An 18517-nucleotide genomic window follows, 5' to 3' on the forward strand; every position below is an offset into this window, starting at 1 on the left:
AAACTACTTGGCGTGCAGCCGAGGATGAAGCTGCTTGGATCTCAGTCTACATCTAAGCGTCCACCTGGAATGATCTACCTTGTCCAGTACTATTTCCCGTACACACTTTTAATGCGGCCTATTGTCGGTCTCAAGCCCGAAGAAAACGCAGAGAGAAAGTGTTGTTAATAATTGTAAAATCGTCCTCATTTAACAAATCATAATCGCGCGCTTGAAATCGAACTATAAGTTCAGACGTAGACGTTTCAGCCCCAGCGGAAGAAGATGGAAGCCTACATATAGATATAATATTGAAGAAGCCCTATACCTTATTTTCTCCGTGTGGCACGAAGCGAACGTGGCGGGAAATTTGAATTTTATTCCGTAAACTTATTTATGTTTTAGTAACTCTCTATGATGACTCGAAAATTTATTTAATTTTGCCTCTTTCTTTTCACTTTCGATCAAACAATTTGTAATAATGAAGCTATATTTACCAATATGGATGCTTGCTTTATTCATCTTTTATATCTTAACATCCTAAAACATCAGGGACATATTCGAAGTCATTATTTGCACAATAGAACAATCGTTATATGCATGTAGTTTCAAGTATGTACAAATATATTTTTTAAACAAATTCTTATAAAAACTAATTTTACTTATTATAAACGGAATTTTTACAAAGCTTCGAATGGATAATGGAATAAAATAAGAAAAATTATAGGTTTGCTTCAAAGGTATTTATCGCTTTCACAAAAAAATTAGTATAAACATTCTCTATACATGAAAACTATGTTTTAAAAATATATATAAGAAATAAAGACATCATAGAAAATATATAAAAAATTGTGATAAGCTACCACGCTTTTTAAAGTATGTATAATTTTACATTTTAATGTACATACAAAAATATGTAACTTTTTCTCTTCTTATATATCTAAAACATGTGTATACTGGTGTATATAGATGGGTTACAATTTTTCAAAATTCTTCAGTAGAGTTACTAATTTTAAAGCAAATTTCTGATGTTTGTTTAGAATTGCTACTTGTATGAGCGAATTTTCGTGATTATCTCGTGCATACAAAATGGGCAAAAGTTTGTCAGATTTTACGACTGATAGTTTTTTTACAATATTTGCATCGCCCATTTTGACACCTTCATATGATTCTTTAACAAGCATAAGATAAGAAGTGACATTTTGATCTTCAGCAATGTCCAATGGCGTTTTGTCTGCACTATTATTTAAATTGTAGATAGCTCCAAACTTTAATAACAACTTAACGATGTCAAAATGACCTTTTTTAGCAGCAACATGAAGCGATGTGTTGCCACCACCAGTTGTTTTTGCATTAATAAAAGAGTTTAATTGTTTATGACTCACTTTTTGTAACAGAATCGAAGTGATTTCTGTATGTCCTTTAGAGCATGCTATGTGCAATGGTGTATTACCCCTTTTGGTCACTACATTAACAGAGGCGTCATATTCTATTAACATATTGACAATAGCTGTGCTACCATTGTCAACAGCAAAGTGGAGTAATGTTCTTCCTTCAGAATCATGCAGATCTATATCAACATCATCTTGTAATAGACATTGGACAGTTTCAAAATCACCGCAACTAATGGCATTTTTTATACTTGTATCATGATTTTTGATGATATCAATCATATCCAACTGATTTCCCATGTTTAACTTTATTTTAATCGCTTCTATCTTGGCATCAATACCTAAAACGTCGAGATTTGATCCTACGAATTTTTTTCTTCTATCGATGCATTCATTAAACACTTTGAGAGCGCTTATGTGTTTTCCTTGGTAAAATAGTAAATTTCCAATATTCACTTGAGTATTCAAAGTATCCAAGTGATCAAGTCCTAATACTTCTTTTTGTATTTTTAAAACTCCTTGATATTGCATTAATGCCTCTTTAAATTTGTTCATCATTACATAAACACTTGCTATATTACTCAAAGGTCTTATTGTATCAGAATGATTTGGTCCTAAAACTTCTCTTCTTGTCTTCAACACATTTTGATACACTTGTAACGCATCATCGTACTTTCCTTGATGACTTAAAACCATCCCAATGTTATTTTGAGCAGACAATGTTGCTGGACTACGTTTTCCTAATTTTGCTTTACGACTTTCATAAACTTTATAATTTAACTCCAGTGCTTCGTCGTATTTTCTCAACGCATCTAAAACTAAAGCCATGTGCAGCTGAGTGTTTAGAATATCAATATCATCGTTTGGTAATATTTCTTTTTGTTTTCGATAAACATGTTTATAAATATTTAACGCTTTCTCGTTTTTTCCTTGTCGATGCAGTATTAAAGCGATTTTACTTTTTGTATCCAAAGTATCTTTTTTGTCATCTCCTAACAATTCTTTTTGTTTTTGATAAGTTTTTTCATACATATTTAAAGCCTTCTCGAATTTTTGTTGCTTGTACAATATTCCAGCTATTTTACTTTGAGCATCTAATGTGCTGATATTATTATCTCCCAGAATTTTTTTTCTTTTTAATACAATTTTTTCGTATATTTTCAAAGCCTTTTCATACTCTTCTTGAGCGCACAGTAAGTAAGTCAATTTCTCTTGACCAGACAAATCATCTAGAAATGCGTCCTTTAATTCTTCAATTTTTGAATAGTTAGTACAAATGGCAAAGGCAACCAGCGTTTTATATTCTGCATTTCTTGTCCCTAAAATTGCTTGAGCATCATCATTGTCATCAATTCTCTTTAAATCTTTGATGAGTGTAGAATCGTTTTTTTCAACTTTCAAAAATAATTTCTCAATTACATTTAACACTTTTGAAATATTTTTATCAGAAGACAAATTTTCTGGAGATTTTCCACTTTTAGAAACAGCATTATATACTGCTCCATTAGCTAATAAAACTTTTAATATTTTCAGATGATTAAACTTGGCAGCATAATGCAATGAAGTAAATCCTTTTTCATCTGTCATATTTGGATCACTATTGTTTTCTAATAAAATGTCGATAATTTTTTCATATCCTTTCCATGTCGCATAGTGTAAGACAGTCATGTCATTTTTATTTCTAGCGTTAACGGGTACACCTGCTTTAATAAAAGAGCTTAACGCAGAAAAATCGTTGTTTTTGACGGATTTGAATAAATTATCTGTTAATTTTAACAACTTAAAGACATTTGGGGTTGAGTTTAAAAATTGCAAATCTTCCATATCAACTGTGTTGTACCGTGCACCACTCTCCAGTAATAAATTTACAATATCTTGATGCTCGTGAAAACAAGCCAGCTGTAGGGCTGTTATGCCATTGCGTTCATTGGCATTAATATCAGCTCCATGTGCTATAAGATATTTTGCAACTTCTAACTGTCCTGCATCAGCAGTATAGTGCAATAATGTTCTACTACATGTACCAACTTCATCGACGGATTGGCCGCGTTCGCAGAAAAACTCTACTAGATTCGTATGTCCCTCTCTGGCAGCAATGTGTATGGGCTTTGATCCGCAATCATTTTTAGCATTTATATCTGCGCCATTATCGACTAAATATCTTACGATCTCTAAGTGTCCAGTTTGAGCAGCAATGTGAAGAATCGTAAAATCATACTGACCTTTATTATGAAGGTTTATTTTACCACATGACAGTAAAAGTTTTACGATTTCGAGATGATTATTAGCCACGGCTAGCTCTAAAGCAATCCTATGTTTGTTATCCTTGATATTTGTATTAAAATTTTTTCGATTGAGTAAAGTTTCAACTACATCACTATATCCATTATAGGCCGCGATATGCAGCGGCGTTAAGCCCTCGTCAGTTTGGCAGTGAATGTTAGCACCCTTCGACAACAATATATCGACAGCAAGATTATAATCATTATCCACTGCCATATGTAATGGTGTATAACGTTTTTCTCCTTCACAGTTCACGTTTATTCCTCTACTCAATAAAAATTTAATCGTCTCACAGTCAGACATTGTCACCGCTAGATGTAATAGATTCGAATTTAATATATACTTTTTATGAATATTTGCTTTTTTGTTTAGTAAAATATTGATAACATCCACGTTACTGTTTGAAACGGCGTAAAAAAGAGGAAAACCTCCGTCAGCATTCACGTCAGCACCTCTATTTATCAACATTTCAACCATATCCTTTTTGTTACTTTTGCATGCAATGGATAGCGGAGTAAGCTTATCACACTTAGTTTTTATATCGATTCTAGCTTTATGTGTCAACAGTACTTCAAATACATCTCGATGATCGTTTGTTATAGCTTCGTGCAGGGCTGTAGAGCCATCCGAACTTACAGCATCGATATCAGCTCCATGACTTAATAGAAGTTCAACAATTTCTTTATAGCCGTTACAAGCCGCTACATATAAAGGTTTGTAATCGCCTGAATGAATGTCTGCATTATTATCAATCAGAATTTTAACGGCATCTACGTTGCCATTTCTAACAGCTTCATAGATGGGCGTATCTCCAAATATACATTTAGCATTGACATCAGCTTTGCGTTGAATCAGTGCAGCAATAATATCTTTGTTGCCACCTTCCGCAGCTGCGTGTAATAATGTCGATGCTTCAAGATTTCTTACGTTTGTTGCAGCTCCGTGTTCTATCAAGGCGTCAAAAATATCTTTATCACCTTTCAAAGCAGCCGCAAAGATAGGCGGTACATTATCGCAATTACGAATGTTAACATTTATTTTATGCTTCAACAAGAGGAAAACTATTGGTTTATGGACACAGTCTATTGCTAGATCTATGTAATTGAAAGATTTATTATAATTAACATCTACACCGTGTGACAGTAGAGCATCAACTATCATTGTGTGTCCACTCTGAATAGCGAAAAACATAGGATTTAGCCCCTGTTTAGTCTCTGCTGTAGCATCAGCCTTATATCGTAATAAAGTTCTCAATATTCCTTCATGGCCATCTTTTGCTGCATAATGTAAAGGTGTATAATAATTTACTCTGTCAGAAATATTGGAACCGGCTTTGTTTTTCAACAAAAGCTCAGCGATTTTTTCGTGTCCATTTTCTATGGCGTAATGCAATGGTGTACATCCTTCTAAAACTCTAGCATTTACATTTGCTCCACTTAGGATTAAAACTTTTACTACATCTAGATAACCATTGAGTGATGCAAGATGTAGTGCCGTTGCCTGATTATCGGTTTTTGCATGAACATTGGCTTTGCACTCGAGTAAAAAATTCACTAAATTTAAATGACCCTTTTCCGCTGCCATATGCAATGTTGTAAATCCACCTAGAATTTGATTGCAGTCGACACTCGACTCAAGACGTAGTAACAATTTAGCAATATCTTCATAATTATATTCTACGGCATAATGCAAAGGTGCTTTACCTGAAAAATCGTGAATGCTGCTTTTAGCTTTATATTTTAGTAATAGTTCTACAATATTTTTAAAACCATTTTCAGACGCAATATGTAGAGGTGTTTTTCCAGTATTGTCCCTGTCATCCACGTTCAAATTCGTATTTTTTATGAGAAATTCAATAACGTCGTGAGATCCGTACGTAGCCGCAACATGTAAAGGGGTTTGCTTATTCGTGTCCCGGACATTAGCGTTCAAATTATGATTCAGCAAGAATTGTACTATTTCGACGCTGCCACCCTTAGCAGCATAATGCAAGGCAGTCCATAAATCGATCCCTCTAGCATTAACATCTGCTCCTTTTGCCATACACTTTTTCAAATCTTTGAAACGGCTGTTTTCTAACGCTACAAACATAACTTCTTGATTCTTTATTGAAATCAGACATTGCTCAAATACGCGTTTCAATTTTGAGATGTCTTCTTGTGGCACCTTACCAATCATTTCGCTGTTCGTTTTCATTTTTTCTGACGTGAATATCTGGGCATTCAAAATTAGAGCTTTGAGAGGGTCAACCGGTAAAATATCAACTAGTGTGTTATAATGAGCCAAGTGATTTCTTAGCGATTTTCCGATTAAAATAGGAACGTTATAATCCAAAAAGTGCACGTTGTTCTCCAAACGGTTTCTGAAACTGCTTGCTAATATATCTAACATAAGCATTTCAATAGAAGCTATTAATTCCTTATCTGACAGAAAGCGAGGGACGTCAAGCGAACCATTTGAAGTATAATTGTGTAGAATATTTTTCAGTTCATTCATTTTTGTATTAGGTTTTTGATTAGAATTGTTTTTAATTGCACTTAAACCAATTTTATCATTATTTTTAATAATTTGATGCTTTCTGTTTAGTTTATATCTTAATTCTGTAACGCTTTTGATGTCGCTTGTCTCGGCCTGTTCAATACTGGAAATGATTTCTTCAATTATTGCAGATATACCAACCACATTATTGCGTTTCATTTTTAATCTATTAATATATCCAATTTCGGTAGCTAATTCAACAATTTTTTTGATATTGTTCAATTCTGCAGTAGTATCCATATTTTCAAGAGCTGTTTTAATCGTATATTTTCTATTTCTAACTTCATTTTCATTCATGTTATTTCTTTGCACAGACAAACTTAACAAGTTTTCCAATGTCATTGTTTTCACATCATAATCTTTTTTGAGATTATCCAACTTACTTTTTTCTAGTATATCATTAATTTGTTTAAAAATGTTCGTTTCCGATTCTGTTGGATCTGACACGAGCATACGTAAGTCATTGATTAATTTTTCAATATTTTCATAATCTTCTGATCTATAGACATTTTTCAAAAACATTTGGTTTAGTTTGAAATTTTTAAAAAAGACAGCTACTCGCTTAATTTCGTCAAAAAAGTTTTCACTCTCCATTAATTGCATGAGCAATTTTTTAATTGTCTTTCTTTTATTGGTGTATTGAAATTTTGCAATTACGTGCCTTATACTCTTTACATCATTTTGGATACCTTTGAAAGAGTTACTGTTAACATTGGCTTGAATCGTATTTATTTGAGAAAACACAGACATATGTGTCAGTGAATTTCTCAAATTAGTAACGATTTTCCTCGTATTTTTTGGCAATGACAGAAGTAGACGATCGCTTGTGACATAAGACATCTTGGGAGATTCTAAAGTATTTTTCATGCATTCTCCTATAACTTGCAAGCACCTAAGAATCACGAGTTGCCCGTCTCTTTTTGTTGGATCAACCGATGATGCCAAATCTGCATATTTGCTTATTCTTTCCACGGAAGAAATATCGCATATTTGCTGATAATCATCATAAAGCTCTTTAAATTCCAGATACTTGTCCATTATCTGTTCGATATTAGTGTTGCGATCTATGTCCGGGAAAATGGACAATTTGTCAATTTCTGAAGTTTTCAGATTGTCTTTTACCACTGTTAGATATTTCGCAAAAATCGTCAAGTATTTTATCACCTTCAGTTTGGTCAGTGAAGTTAGATAAAATAAATTTAATTCTTGTTTTTTAATAAAAGTCGAAATAAAAGCTACTAAACAAAATTCAACTTCTTCCCATGGTAGCATATTGTAAGTCGATTTTAATTGGCGTTTTAACACGTTCATATTTTGCGCAATGCTTTTAGCTATAAATAAAAATTCTTGCGGCGGATTATTCGGAGTGTCATTCAATAAATTAATGTTCTGAATAACAAAAGAAATTCGTTCTCTAATTTTGTGTACAGTCAATTCTGCGTCTTCATCTTTTTTCATATTTGTGGCAAAAAATCGTAAATCGACTAATTTTTTTTCAATAAAAAGAGTTATTTCATCGGATAGTGAGATATTTTTCAGTTTTAATTCTTCATAAGCTTTTGAAAGTAATTCATCTAATTTTTCGACATGAGTAGAAAAATAATCATTCGGCCACTTATCTATCAGTGTTTCTAGCAATTTGACGTTTCCAAAACGTATAGAATAGTAAAAAGCGTTATGGTTTGTTTCATCTCTACTTTCTGGTAGAATAGTATTAGCATGAGGCAAAAATAAATACTTGAAAGCCAGATTTGAATAGTCAAAAATACAGTTCAAGATACATATTTCATTATGCATGCACGCTAATATTAATATATTAGTAGTTTTAAAAGGATAATACTCATCTTGGTAGATGCTTATTTCTCCCAGTAATTTTACTGCTTCATGAATGTAACAAAGTAAATTACTAAAATATTTAAATTTTTCCGCACTGCTTTCTTGTATATTGTTCTTTAATTCCACCAGAAGCTGAAGATAAAGATTTTTGTAGCCATCGTCGTCACTAAAAATATCTTGATATTTTTTAAAAAAAACTTTTTTTGGTGTGTGTAACATGAACATTTTAGATAAAAATATTCGGTATGCTTTATTACAAACATCTTTCTCTTGCGATGATTCACACATTGCTTAACTAAAAAAAGAATCATGAAATTATCGGTATGATTATAATGTTTAATATATTATATAATTTTTAGTATAAATTACATATTTTATTTCAACATTCTTACCGCGAATTTTTCTAATCTATCGATGATTAATTTTATCTCCAAATCTTCAATGAGCACAAATACATATTGTAAGTAGCAGGCCCGTGCTAAAAAATATTTGTTTATTATAAAGTTATATAAATGTATATACAGCTATATTAATTGATGGCACATATGCGTGGCTGTAGAGTCGGCGTGCAAAATATCTGATTCGAGCTATTTGAATTTTGCATTTTGTAACTAAGACTTGATAACCTTTAATAATCCTTTCTACTCTGATCAGTGTGGCATCCAGTTCATATGTTACACACGATGCAATATATTCAAACTTTGGAATCGAATATTTTGATCGCACTGTGTGGCTTAAATCCGCCCTTAAGACACGCTTACCCATGGCGTAAGTAGTCCTTTCAGGCATGCCAGAAGAAACATAAAGAAAGTGCCAATTACGCCACTTATATCGTAATGTATTATTATAATTATAATTAATTAATTTATGATTGCATGAAAAATAGTAAATTGTATATAATAAACGCGCATATTTAGGATATGCACAAAAAAAATCGATCCCAGTTGGTACGTGCGACCCCCAAAATTAGTTACAACTTTCAAACTCGCATTGTTTCTTATTGGCGCATTATAAGAGATTTGTACTTAATTGTACACGAACATACCTTATATATCTATAAGTAATTACTTTCACAGGGCGCACTAAATTGTACTGAAAATTAACGAAACTACAACAAGACTGTGTGCAGCTACTCTTCGCGAAATTGGATATTCTTTGGGAATACCGTAGTTTTGCAATTATTCGTTTACGTCTGATAACGTTAAGCCTTCTATCGCATGTACGCGTAAGTATTCACAATTTCTATTCGTTCATTTTTTAAGAAGACTTGCGACTGGAGATATAAATCTAAAAAATAAAATGTGAAGTATCGGTAAAAGAAAAAAATTATGCAATACACTTTTTAATAATTCTGGAATACAGAAGTTCAGTTAGTTATTGTTTAACATTCAGTATAATACACACTTGACACTTTGCACAATGCTAAAAAATAAAATTTTCGAAATGTATAGTTACCTTTTTTCCACAACAATTTTAGTATTTTCTATTATACATTTTTGTTTTTTTTTTCAAATATCATTGTTGAATAATTTTAAACATTGATCCTAAAATCTATCGTTCACGTGGTATTAAAGGCACGTTAACAACGTTGCAGCAAGTTCTCTTCTTTTTGTACAAAATAATATTGTTTTGTTATTAAAATGAAATACTTACACCATAGTTTAGCAATGTATAGAAAATATTATTTATTCATAAAGCTCTACAAAATAACTAACACTATAAAGTTTTCTTAATAACAATTTATATTGCTTTATATTATGTATGTACACGTCACATTTTCCCAATATGAGAAAACGATCGGTAACATCTGGTTTGTCATCGTAAATGATTTTTTCGTTGATTTTTCTTAAAAGGAGTCAACCTCATAAAAACAGAAGTTGACTCAATCATTTGTTTAAAGTCATTCTTTTAAAAATAATTATTCTTATCTGATGATAATGGATTAAATACAAAAATAAAGCTGAATGATCAACTTTGTAGATTCGTTAAAAATGGTGATAACATAAAAATTCAAAGTATATAAAAAATATATACTCTATATGTCTTGTACATATTACATTAAGTAAACATCGCGAAGCCTCCCTATTTTAACATCCATCGCATCCACCGCAGTCTAAATCGCCGCAACCATCGCCATCAGCACCGTCGCAGCAACCGGTATCGTCCGTCCCGTCACAACAGCCGCCTCCGCCATCGCAACAACCGCCGCCTCCGCTGCAATCGCAACAGCCTCCCTCATCGCAGCAGCTGTCGTTGGTGTAACTGTGGTGATAGTGATAGTCGTCGTGGCAGCTGAAGCAGAAGATCGGATAGCAGTCAGGATCACCGCTGCAACAGCCGTCGTTGTTTCTACGATTATTGGGGGTCGTAGTTTCCGGCGGCATCGTCTGCATGAAGGTGGGCTGCGTCGTGACCACGGGTTCGGCATCATTTTCTTCGATGAATTTTGGTATGAATGAGCTTTCCGGCTGCGTCGTTATGGGTTGTTGGTCCTCCTTGTTGAGATTCGTCGAAGATAAGCTATCGGCAGATAACGACGGATTCATCTGTGAATTAGTTGCTTCGTTACTCTGCGTCAACAGTGGAGATTGCTCGTTCAGTTATACCTGAGGTATTTGGTTTGCCGCATTCGCCGCAGGCGACATTGAGTAAGTGGTCTGATCTGTGGAAGCCGCGAGCAAAGGTGCAGAAGGTACTTCTGAATTAGATTGTGTTATCGACTGCGGTACTTCGGAATATCCTAGGAACTGGTTTGGTCCCGTAGCCGGTAGCGGCATCGGTATGGGAACTATAACTGGAATCGGAGTATTCGAAAGTATCGACGTCGAGGAAGACGGTACTGCGTCCTGTAAATACATCATAGAATAATAAATTATCGTTAGTTACTGTATTACCTATAAACACAACTGATTGCGAGATTTCAGGGTTTAAGAGGAATAATGCGCATGCAAGGATAACTCTAAAAATGATTTATTGCAAATGCCTCCGTTACACCGTCTTTCTTACACACGCACTGTTCAGTTTGATAAATTAAGCTACGTTATAGCGTCTGCTGCTTGGTAAAAAATAAAAATAAAGCATTTCTCGAGCGCGTTAGAAGGAAATTCCTTGCAATTTCGACGTGAATATACGCACTGCTGAACCGGACACGTCGTAGTGTGCAAACACTCTGTTCATCGGTTCAAAGAACTCCCATTCGGTACCGGACGACGCACCGCTCTGCAGATTCTTCACTATGCTCTTGTAAATTTCAAATTGGAACTCCCAGAAGTTTATAAGATCGATCACGCTGAAATTGTATCCATAGCCGAGGAGTTGATTCAGCAGCATGTTCCACAGCACCTCTCTTTCCGCCTCTGTTTTCGCATTGTCGAACTTTTCTTGCATTTGCAACCGATTCATCACTAACATCCTCGCTGCTCTGTTGTCCCATTTCTGAGCGTCCAGGTAGTTTACCGCCAAGCTGTGCGATGTGTCTGCGAAAATCGAACGGAGTTCGCGTGTGATTATGCATATTTTTTTAAATAATATTTTAACTGCACGTTATTGTCATAACAGTAATTATACCTGTTTGCGGAAAATGCGGTGGTTCGTTTTTGGGGTAGACGTTTGTACTGATGCTCGACTCCAGAGTCGGCGCCGATGGTGCCGGTGTATAACTAATGTGCGGACTGGGTTGACCTTGCATGGCTTCGCTGTACGACGGAGGAGCGTCTTCTTTCCCAGCATAGTGACGATTCGAGCCACCTGATATGTTATAAGACACACGTAGCAGAAGAGCACGTTAGTTTGATCATGGAATTGCTTTACTTCATATTTTAATTCTCGACATTATCTTATCGTGATTTTACGTGTTAATCGCATGACGATACACCTTGCGTACTCAGATATGTTACCTTGAAATCCCTACTTTATATCTAAACGAAGTCTAACATCCGATTCCTATCTATTGTCGATACAAACTATTACTAATTTTCATGGTAAGAGGTGACGCAGAAAAACTATTCGTTGCAACAATAATTTAAAAAGATTATGTAAGTTATTTGCACTAACGTTCTTCGCGGAAAACGAAACAATTATTCTTGATTGTACTCGGTATCGGTATATTATAATCGAAGCGTTATTGCATCTCAAAAAAGCAGTGTATTGAAATTGAATTTGAATCTATATATAGTATCTCCAAGCTTTAATGAATTTGTACGGTCAAAATGGCTGTAAAAAACTAGTCTCGATTGTTTAAATAAACTTATAAAACACTGAATTAAGTACTCACCCGGCATTTTGTTGGGGTCCATCTCTTAAAAATAAACGTCAGCCGTTCTCTCGCTGTATGTATGTTTGTACACACCGGCCTACAACTGATATCCGTCACTGTGCAATGTGTTTGTATATATGTATGGGGGAACCGCGTACGATGGTATTCCCAGAAAAAAACTGGAAATCCCAGCTCGCTATAAGATATAGCGTAGTATAGTGTTTCGTCAACAATTTCTATGTACATACACTGCGTGCAGTTCCTATGCACAGCACAATATACCGCCGCATCGTTCTGAAAGAATATATATGTCTTATTAAAGTTAAAAGAATTCAATCTCACAGCTTTCGAACGCGAAAATTCACTCACCGCTGAAAAAAAAACAACAATATTGACACGTTGGTAAAAACTCTCGAGTTCGTATACCGCGATGCTCACGCACGCGGCCGTCCGCAACTGGCGCCAGGCGTGGACTGCGAAGTGCGAACGACGCCGACGGACGGCGGTTCGCGAGCGGCGAGATTATGAGTCGTATGAGTATACTCGCTTTTTGTACAGAAATCTTTTCGACGATGACGTGAGCCACTAATACTGTATAGTGCGAACTGCCAACGCACGTTGCCATGCGCATATGTGCATATTGAACTATACAGTATACCTACAGTGTTCTGCTGACGAATGACGATGAAGTGTTTGGCGGCGAAATCTCGTAGAAAGAGTAGGCTCATATCATGCATGTTCTTTTATGTATAAACACTTATATTAGGTATGATTCATAATCGAGATATATATTAGCTGATATTCATTTGATATCGTCGATAAGAATACCTATACCTGTAGCATTTGCATCAATCCGATGAAAACATGGCATCTCTACAGTATTTTCCAATCAGTAACTTTAATCTATATATACGTCGCAGGAGAGTACTATTTATCTGACATAATTAAAGCGTCATTACGAACTGTGATTATCTTGTTATAATATATGATAAAGAATACAGCGGTGATTTTTATGATCGTTATAAATGTCAACTCAAGAACATTTCAATGTTCATGGTTCGGAGACACACTGTATACCTATATCTAAAACATGTTATGTTTGTTACACTGTACAATGCGTTCTCTCGACAAAATCATCTGACTTTTAAATGCCGTCGTCCGACCGCCATCAGCCATCGAGTTATTTCGACTCTCGAAGATGCGCGCGCAGCGCATTCGAGAAGTTCGTTGGACGAATGCGGTATTTAAATTGTGTCGTTTGCGGCATCGCCAGTATAGCTTGGGGTCCTTGGATATTGCGAACGTAAACACGCGCAGGCTCCACTTTTTTGGTGTTATAATTCGAATAATCTTCGCTGATGATTCAACTATCGGATGCATGTACTATCAGTGCATGATATCCTTATTGCACGTTTACGTCAAAAATAGACTTGTTTTGGCTGCAGTTCGGTTTTTAGGTTAACGACACCGAGTGGACATTTGCTCGCTTTTTAGCTTTAAAATTTTCTTCGGCTGGATATAAGTGCCGTGTGTTTGTTGTTACTTTAAGTGGTTGATGATTTTACACAAAAAAAAATCTTGGCGCAGGCCTTATGAAGTTTAAGTTCATAATGTCAATCAGCAGATAGTATTAATAACTAAACAGTAACAACAGAAAAATATTTTGAGATCACTGTAATGAATTACTAGTTTACTACTTTTTTATGCAATATAAAATTCATTTTTCTTTGTATTAATTGGAGGCTATTATTTTCAGAGATAAAAAATGGATCATTCCAAGTGGACTCCAAGCAAAAATAAAATAAACTGTGAAAGCATTGTGATGTTAAGTCCCATTACCAAAACTCCAGTTAGGCAAAATGATTTTAGGCTAAGAACTAGTTTTCAAAGTAGTACAAGTAACTTTTCTGTTCTACCAACGCACATAACACCACCCTCTGGTTTGGCCAAATTTATAGCCAGAAATCCATTTGATGCTGATCTAACGAATAAGCTACATATTTCTGTCATGAGCCCATCAGTTTTTAGCAAGGTAAATATTAACTGTTCTTTGTATCATTTCCTTAGAATCTCGTACATGATCAATTTATCTGTTTTGTAGGTTGTTACTCCATCTCAGAAAAGTTCGCCTGGATTTATGTGGAGCATTGATGAGATTGCTCTTATACAACCTGCTAAGATTGATGAATTTCCAATACAGCAAATGCATTGTTCAGATCCTGAAATAGAAAAACATGCTCAAGAAGCTATCAGTAGGTTTTTTAGTGAAAATCAAATTCATCCTAGTCCACATGATGTTAAAAGAAATGAAGTAGAAAAGAGAGCTGGATTGACTACGCCAACTCGAGCTCATGATAGTATCAATGTGTCAAGAGAATCATATAAATCTAAGAAAGAAAAAAGAGACAGTAAGAATTTATGAATATACATACAATATTCTAATCAAGTTTGAAAACTTTTTTTAATATTCTGTCACTTTTTGCAGGCTGGACTCAGACTGTTTTATCACTCCCTCCAGAACTACCACCAAATGTAGAAGAAGCACTAAAACCATACTTCAATTTTACGCAGGTAGATACATAGAAATGAATATGAATATTTAAAAAATGAATTTGAAAATCACAAATATTTGAATTAATTTTAGGATCAGAACTGTGAGAATGAAGAAGCTAATTCTAGCAATAATTCTTTAAGAAGAAAATTATTTAGTAATCATGACGACTCTCAAGATGAATCAAACAGCTCAATTGATTTATCCCCAGTGAAATCCGACAACCCTCTGATACACAATTTGAGTCCACCACAAACGGGAATGTTTTTCCATGGTACTCCATTACGGGTACGCATAAACAGTACTATATTTAAGGTGATATACAAAAGAATAAATGGTCTAATTTTAGTATGTCATCTTTGCATTTATTTTCTTCATGTACTGCATGAATTTTGTAAACCAAAGTATATTTTATGTCTCCAAAATATATTTTATTTAGTTTTGGTATTAATACATTTTTGTTCTGTTGTAGAGTTGCTCTCAAATTGTTCAAAGAACATTTGGAACTCCATTGGCAGAAAGAGGCGATTTGTCTCCTTGTAATGTTTCACCAATCAGCAACCCTGCTTTTAATATGTCGTGTCAAAGTATCAAGTCTAAAAATAAATCAGTTACAAGACTAGACTTCACAAAAGATATGAGTATTGAAATTTCAGCAGAAAATGATGAAAAGGAAAATAAAAGAAGTCCTGAAAACGAGATCAATTGTAAGCAGTTTTGTCAAAAAACTAGATTAAAAGTATTAGTGTTCGTTATTAAGAGAAGAATCAACATATATGTATTAATAGAACTATATTACTAATCACTAAAAAATTTGTTGTAGGTAAAACACTTTTTTCCGATGAAATCAAGTTAACAGAAAAAAAAACATATCAATATCATTTAGAAGCAGAAAAAGATGATGATATAACTCACATGGTTGTATCTGAGAATTCGTTAAAATTTAAATTTGAAGACAAGGAGAATTTCGCATTGAACAATTTTAATATCCATGACAAGTCTAAATTTACCGAAATTGGCAAGTTGAATTTTAGTGAAAGCTATGCACTTCAACAGAGTAACATGTTGTCTGGTAACTATATACAACAATTAGGATTCGGTACAGCTCATCAAGATACGGGATATCAAACTTATAGTAGTAGCAATTTAACAAGTAATATGGATAGCTATAGTACTTCGATTAAGCAAAAGTTACATTGGGAGGATAAAACTGCTCCAGCTGATGATGAAGTTCAACTCTCAGATTGGAAAGATAATATGAAAAATATGATAAGTTCTACACCATCAAAGTACAATAGAGGCATACATCATTTATAAAGAGTAACATTAACTTTTATTGTACATAACTTTGCATAGCTCAATTGTAAAAACTCCACTCGTTTAAAAAAGCATATTTTCAGATTTTGCATAATATAATGAAGTTGAGGTTTGTCACATAGAGAACATAGAATGAATTAAAAGAAATAATGTAAAATAATTTGAAAAGAAACGTGCGTTGTATTTGTAATTAAGTTAATAGCTTCGAGTTCTTCATTCAGCTTAAAGCTCTTACGTTTCTTTTTTAAGTACTTTTAATTATTTTATCAATTTTTTAAATTTGAGCCAACAAATGGTTATGAAGTTATTAGGAGCAAAGGCAAGATTGTTGACTAAAGTGCCCGATTAACATTAAGATAGGTAGCTAAAATGATTGTGATTCGAAACGTGCATCGTTTTTTGTTAAAAATTGCATGGCTTTTTGCAGTCACGAATGAGTGCTTAATAGACATGTATATGTGCAATTCCGTCACCACTTAGGATTAATGTTTTAAAACTTGAATTAACTTACGTATTACCGTGATATTGAAATAATGATCTTGAGGTAGATCATGTTATATCATTTAAAAAAAAGACCAAAACTAAATATACAAATTTAATGTATTTTTAGTTATAATTATAATATATTTCTTATTCTTGAAGTAATTATTCTAATTGTACCTTAAAATCTTTTGAAACAAGCCATTAGGCAATCGAGAGAATTACATTAACAATATATAAAAATAGAAGCGTATCGATTAAATTTTGTATCAAATTGAAATTACGTTACCCATAACATGTTATTATAAAAATTTACCTTTGAAAGTAAATTGGGAATCTATAAGTATTCTGTAGTGTCAAATTTTTGTGTTCATCTTGTATCTACAAGCATTTATGTGATGTTCATTCTCATTTTTAATTGTATTGATCTATTTTACTAAAACTAATTTCATCATATTAACATTCATATTTCGATATTTTGTGAGAATTCTCGTCCTTTTAGCTACTAAAGCGAGCTTTTGATTGTAACACTGAGATAGACGAGATCGTTTCTGAATATTTGTGGAAAAATAATTTTAGTGAGTTTAAACAAAATCATGTCAAATGTTAAGCTGTATTTTTAAATGTAAATAAATTTTTTTTATTAAAACTAGTAAAACATGAATTTTAATTTAAAGTAATTTATGCGAATCCTGTGAAATAATATAATCCTGTGGTATAATACCAGATGATATTGAAGAATTCAATTTCTATTTCTATATTATGCATATAGTTTCTATGTTTCACATAAACTGATTCTAAGGTATTATTGCAGCCTGCATATGCACTGCTTTTCTGCTTGTGTGTGTGTGCGTGCATTACTATATTATGATGCGTAAAGCATACACTAGCTCCCTCTTCGTTTGATTATTCTCAGCCAAAACCATAACACCTATATGTGCTCCATAGTCCAAACACTATAGCATGCTACAATATATAGCTATATATCAAGGCTTGGCAGATAGTCGCAAGCTATATGGGTGCGTCCACTATTGAACGTATACGTTAGGGGTTTACGTAGAACATAACGTTTTGGGCAGTACTGCCAATCCACTGTAGCAGACAGCAGTTGAAACGAAGGAACACATCTGCTCAAAATTTAACCTATAAAAATGTTTAAATTTAAATTGTATGGTAATAAATTGTAAAATTCTTTTTTCAAATAAAATTATAAAATGTTGTAAGAGAATGTATTATAATAAATTAGTTTCTGATTAAAAAAAAAGGTCTACCACTGTCTCAAAAAAGGAAAGGAAAATAAATAACGCACATTTCCAAATGAAAATTTTATTATTATAATTAGTTAAGTAGCATAGGCAATGATTGTATGATTATGTTTAGATTAGAGCATGTTTTATACAACTTAGCCCAAGTTTTTATCATCAAGAATATCGAATAGTAAAGAGTCATAGAGAACAATTAAACAAAACTGCCCATCGATACTTATTTGCAAGACATCAATTCAAAATGGCTTTTCTGAAGATTGAAGCAATATATTGTAAACCAAATTTAATGTCAAAACTATGTTCAATTAATTATAAATTATATGCTGGACAAAATTTTAGCATGAGCAAAATTTCAAGTTATTTTAATATAAAATACGTATGATTCGTCTTTCAGTTTGAAGCTATTAATCGCTTACTTATACAATGAAGAACATAATCATACAATCATTGCCTATGCTATTTAACTAATTATAATAATAAAATTTTCATTTGGAAATGTGCGTTATTTATTCTCCTTTCTGTTTTTGAGACAGTGGTAGACCTTTTTTTTAATCAGAAACTAATTTATTATAATACATTCTTTTACATTTTATAATTTTATTTGAAAAAAGAATTTTACAAT

At 33.4% G+C, this 18517-nt stretch overlaps 3 protein-coding genes across 5 annotated transcripts; 1 reads left to right on the forward strand and 2 right to left on the reverse strand.

Moving 5' to 3' along the window:
• Positions 1-471: 471 nt before the first annotated feature.
• LOC103318097 lies at positions 472-7844 on the reverse strand. Its single transcript, XM_008219349.4, has one exon. The coding sequence runs from the start codon at positions 7647-7649 to the stop codon at positions 954-956; it is 6696 nt and encodes a 2231-aa protein (XP_008217571.3). The 5' UTR covers positions 7650-7844; the 3' UTR covers positions 472-953.
• Positions 7845-9687: 1843 nt separating this feature from the next.
• LOC100680492 lies at positions 9688-12882 on the reverse strand. The gene is made up of 6 exons (XM_031924806.2): positions 12652-12882; positions 12301-12576; positions 11595-11774; positions 11163-11503; positions 10634-10873; positions 9688-10573 (listed from the first exon to the last, which is right to left on the reverse strand). Exons 2-6 carry the CDS (start codon positions 12320-12322, stop codon positions 10115-10117), a joined length of 1242 nt encoding a protein of 413 aa, XP_031780666.1. The 5' UTR covers positions 12323-12576; positions 12652-12882; the 3' UTR covers positions 9688-10114.
• A 33-nt stretch (positions 12883-12915) lies between these two features.
• Positions 12916-17288, forward strand: Bora (aurora borealis). Of its 3 annotated transcripts, none has more exons than XM_031922211.1 (7): positions 12916-13000; positions 14039-14314; positions 14384-14690; positions 14768-14853; positions 14927-15148; positions 15306-15540; positions 15657-17288. In XM_031922211.1, the coding sequence occupies exons 2-7, from the start codon at positions 14048-14050 to the stop codon at positions 16148-16150; spliced, it is 1611 nt and encodes a 536-aa protein (XP_031778071.1). In that variant the 5' UTR covers positions 12916-13000; positions 14039-14047; the 3' UTR covers positions 16151-17288. The 3 variants fall into 3 exon arrangements, with proteins under 3 accessions (XP_031778071.1, NP_001122572.1, XP_016842149.1); NM_001129100.2 differs by lacking the exon at positions 12916-13000 and adding an exon at positions 13548-13956 and having other exon boundaries at positions 14927-15121; positions 15657-16318; XM_016986660.3 differs by lacking the exon at positions 12916-13000 and adding an exon at positions 13820-13956.
• Positions 17289-18517: the final 1229 nt, after the last annotated feature.

Source organism: Nasonia vitripennis, chromosome 1, assembly GCF_009193385.2.
Source record: "Nasonia vitripennis strain AsymCx chromosome 1, Nvit_psr_1.1, whole genome shotgun sequence".
Taxonomy (NCBI): domain Eukaryota; kingdom Metazoa; phylum Arthropoda; class Insecta; order Hymenoptera; family Pteromalidae; genus Nasonia; species Nasonia vitripennis.

What these genes read in the sequence shown, in the direction of transcription:
- LOC103318097 (XM_008219349.4), bottom strand. Translation starts at nt 7,649, where the DNA reads ATGAAAAAAGATGAAGACGCAGAATTGACTGTACACAAAATTAGAGAA.
- LOC100680492 (XM_031924806.2), bottom strand. Translation starts at nt 12,322, where the DNA reads ATGGACCCCAACAAAATGCCGG. An exon ending in GGACCCCAACAAAATGCCGG is followed by an intron (nt 11,775 to 12,300) that starts GTGAGTACTTAA and finishes ATAACATATCAG; the next exon opens with GTGGCTCGAATCGTCACTAT. An exon ending in ACCGCATTTTCCGCAAACAG is followed by an intron (nt 11,504 to 11,594) that starts GTATAATTACTG and finishes CGATTTTCGCAG; the next exon opens with ACACATCGCACAGCTTGGCG.
- Bora (XM_031922211.1), top strand. Translation starts at nt 14,048, where the DNA reads ATGGATCATTCCAAGTGGACTCCAAGCAAAAATAAAATAAACTGTGAA. An exon ending in TAAGAAAGAAAAAAGAGACA is followed by an intron (nt 14,691 to 14,767) that starts GTAAGAATTTAT and finishes CACTTTTTGCAG; the next exon opens with GCTGGACTCAGACTGTTTTA. An exon ending in TAAACAGTACTATATTTAAG is followed by an intron (nt 15,149 to 15,305) that starts GTGATATACAAA and finishes GTTCTGTTGTAG; the next exon opens with AGTTGCTCTCAAATTGTTCA.